Genomic DNA, 3,219 nt, shown 5'->3' with positions numbered 1-3,219 from the left:
AGCTTCGGCTGGCATGGATCGGATAGCGGCACGGACGGCGAGCTCTGGTGCGCGCAGATCAAGAGGTGGCGAGGCGGCGAGTTCCGACGGGCGTGAATCAGAGGGCGGTGTGGCCGATGCGTGCAGTCGCCGATGCAGAGGAACGACTAGAGGACACGACATCCACAGCGCGGTCGCATCACTCCTTTCCCACGCCCCACGCCCTCGAAGACATCGAAGAACGTGTGATTTGTGGGCCCAGACGCACTCGTGGTAAGTGGTAACAACTCTCTCGGATTCTCCGGCGTGGAGCGTTTGGGCAGAACGCCAGCGCATCGCACTCGAGACTAACGGCACTCTCTGCCAGCTGGGTTCCACCGTTTCGTCGAGGTTTAAATAGGAAGGTACGCCTCGAGGTTTCTCACCTCCACCGGTTCCATCTCATCTCATGGCTCGTCCGTCTCGCCGCGCGTGGTCGGATGGCCTCCCGCCCGAGCTACTCGCCATAATCGTCCTGCAGCTCAACTGCCTCGCTGACCGCGCCTGCTTCTCGGCCGTCTGCCGCGCGTGGCGTGACGCGGCGCCCTACGCCGACGCCCCGCAGCGCGGTGTCCCGTGGCTCCTCCTCCCGGCCCGCGACGCGCCGTCCTTCTTCAGCCTCCACTCCGGCGCCACGCGCCGCATGCGCCTCCCCGACGGCGTCCGCGGCACGCGCTTCTGCGGCGTCCACGACGGTGGCTGGGCCGCGGTCGCCGCCGACACGTGGCGAGGCTTCGCGGTCGTCAACCTCTTCACCGGCGTGAGGCTCCCCCTCCCGGAGAAGCTGAGGGTCGAGGTCCCCCCCGGCGGCAACCACGACCAGTTCGCGTTGGCCGCCGGCTTCACCCGCCACCACATGCTCATCCGCACCGTCGTCTTCTCCTGCCCTCCCACCTCGCCGTACTGCATCGCCGCCGCGCACGTGTCCAGCGCCTCCAACATCGCCTTCTGCCAGCCGGCGTCGCTGTCCACCAGCTGGACCGCGTACCGGCGCGACATGGACATCATCCAGGACCTCATCTTCCACAGGGGCGCGCTGCTGCAGGGCTTCCACGTCCTCACCAACAAGGAGGAGGTCCTGGTGTACGCGCCCACGGCGCCCCACCGCCCCGGCGCGCCGCTGAAGCTCGCCTGCACCCGCTACTCGCTGCGGCCCCGCGACGACTACCAGCCCGACGACGCCCTGCCGCCGACGTTCATCGCGACCCGCTACCTCGCCGAGTCCCGCGGGAAGCTGCTCATGGTGCTGCGCCACTACACCGGCAACCCCGTCGTGCGGCGCCGCACCCGCATGTTCCGGATCTTCGAGCTGACGTTCGGCGAGCCGGCGGAGCCCAGGCGCGCCGCCACCCCGTGCTGGTGGGTGGAAATCCCCGAGCTGACCGGCCGCGCGCTCTTCCTCGGCCGCAGCTGCTCCAGGTCCGTCGATGTGGCGCAGTTCCCCATGCTCCAGGAGGACACCATCTACTTCCTCGACGACGCGAACCTCGACCTGTCCATGGTGCTCAACAACGGGAGCACGTACTGCAACGTCGACATGGGCATGTACAGGAAGGGCGAGAAGATCAGGCCTGGCGCTCGCCAATTCCCCCGTGAATTCACTGCAGACTGCTCGCCTCCGATCTGGCTCGACCCCTGATTATTCAGTGGGTATTCCAGCGTGTTACTGCCTGTAGTTTGGGATTTACTCCATTAATAAATCGCTGGCAGTTCTGTAGGGTTTCAGAAAAATGAAAAATGTATCTTGACATGTTGTAATCACCAATGAAATCCTCATCGTGTCATTGATGCTCAATTTTGTTGTCCCTTCAGATATTATACTTGTCAAGAATTTGTTCAGCTTTTAGATTTAGACTTCCAGGTAATGGGATTCAATGTTCCAAGTAGAACATGTTCAAGCAATTACAGCAAGGAGCACGGAGGATTAACAGCAAACATACACACAAGTGACAGAGAACAAGGTGAAGCATGGCGTGTACTTGTATACGCATACTTTGACACACACGTCATGCATAATGCCACTACTATGCTAGCGAAAGGTAAGAGGCATGCAAGATGCAGACGCTCATGTCTGACGTCCCTGCTCATAAACCACCAGCTGGTGACTGCAGTCCCCACTAGCAGCCGAAACTGAACCCAGGTAAAGCGCATGAACGGCTACGGCTGCATGAGATAGAAAGAGGAAACGGCCAAGCCAAAGCCGTCGTGATCACCAGGCCAGAGAGGCGGCCGCGCCGCGCCCACGGGAGTCGGTGGGTCTAGCCCACGAATGTTTGCGTCTCGCGTTCACAGTCAGATACGTTCATCTCCCAGTATTTTATAGACTTTTCTAGTTACAAAAACAAATCGCTGAATGCTTTTTTTATTTCCTAAAAAAACCCGGAGTCTGGTGATGATTAGATTTGTTTTTGATTTGTACTAAAAATTTTACACTAAATTTTTTAACTACAAATATAATTCATACTATAAAGTTTATAAATAAAAAACATATTTATGTAAAGTTTGTAGCATAAAGTCTATATAAAAAGTTTATATATAAAAAAGAATATATGTAGAAAGTTTCCATGAAAATAACTCATATAAAAATGTTTCCACTAAAAAGGCTACAGAGAAATACTATAACGAAAAAAATAAATTCGGAAAAGAAAAGGATTGAGAAAAATAGAAAGACTGATACGTAATGTACTAGAGAATCACGCAAAGGAAAATAGCGGAAAATCGAAAAGAATCACATAAAAAAGGAAAAATGGGAAATTAAAAACGGGAGAAAGATACTGCAACGACGCGACGCACCAATATCGCATCGCTACGTCTCTCATCCTCCCCTATCCTAATCTATTTGCCTGATGTATTAGTGGCGAACGTTTGCCGAATAACCTTTTCGGAAATGGGTTCATCCTCCATTTTAACAAAACGTTCAAATTAGGTCCCATAAAAATATCGATGGCTGCTTTAATTGGTGAACATGTCATCTTACAAATCCTACTATTATAAAAATACGAGGCGTTTTTGCCGGAGATTTTGGCACATCGCACTAGTAGAAAAATTGCTTTTGCAAATGGGCTAAAAATATTTTTCTAGGCGGAGCTCCACGTCGCCGGTACTTTAAGGCATACAAAAATATACGATTTTTTTACATGCGGACATTGGCCCCGCCTGCTAAAATCACTTTCGCAGGTGAGCCTCTAAATCTTCATAGGC

General features: G+C 53.8%; 1 protein-coding gene across 1 annotated transcript; it reads left to right on the top strand.

Moving 5' to 3' along the window:
- The first annotated feature begins 422 nt into the window (after window positions 1–422).
- LOC127779686 (uncharacterized) lies at window positions 423–1,795 on the top strand. The gene has a single exon (XM_052306552.1). The coding sequence runs from the start codon at window positions 428–430 to the stop codon at window positions 1,655–1,657; it is 1,230 nt and encodes a 409-aa protein (XP_052162512.1). The 5' UTR covers window positions 423–427; the 3' UTR covers window positions 1,658–1,795.
- Window positions 1,796–3,219: the final 1,424 nt, after the last annotated feature.

The sequence above is a fragment of the Oryza glaberrima genome, chromosome 1, assembly GCF_000147395.1.
Source record: "Oryza glaberrima chromosome 1, OglaRS2, whole genome shotgun sequence".
Taxonomy (NCBI): Eukaryota; Viridiplantae; Streptophyta; class Magnoliopsida; order Poales; family Poaceae; genus Oryza; species Oryza glaberrima.
The sequence above is the reverse complement of the archived record's forward strand: the minus strand, read 5'-3'. Positions and strand labels throughout refer to the sequence as shown.

Excerpts from the sequence above, each read along its gene's own strand:
- LOC127779686 (XM_052306552.1), top strand. The coding sequence starts at position 428 with ATGGCTCGTCCGTCTCGCCGCGCGTGGTCGGATGGCCTCCCGCCCGAG.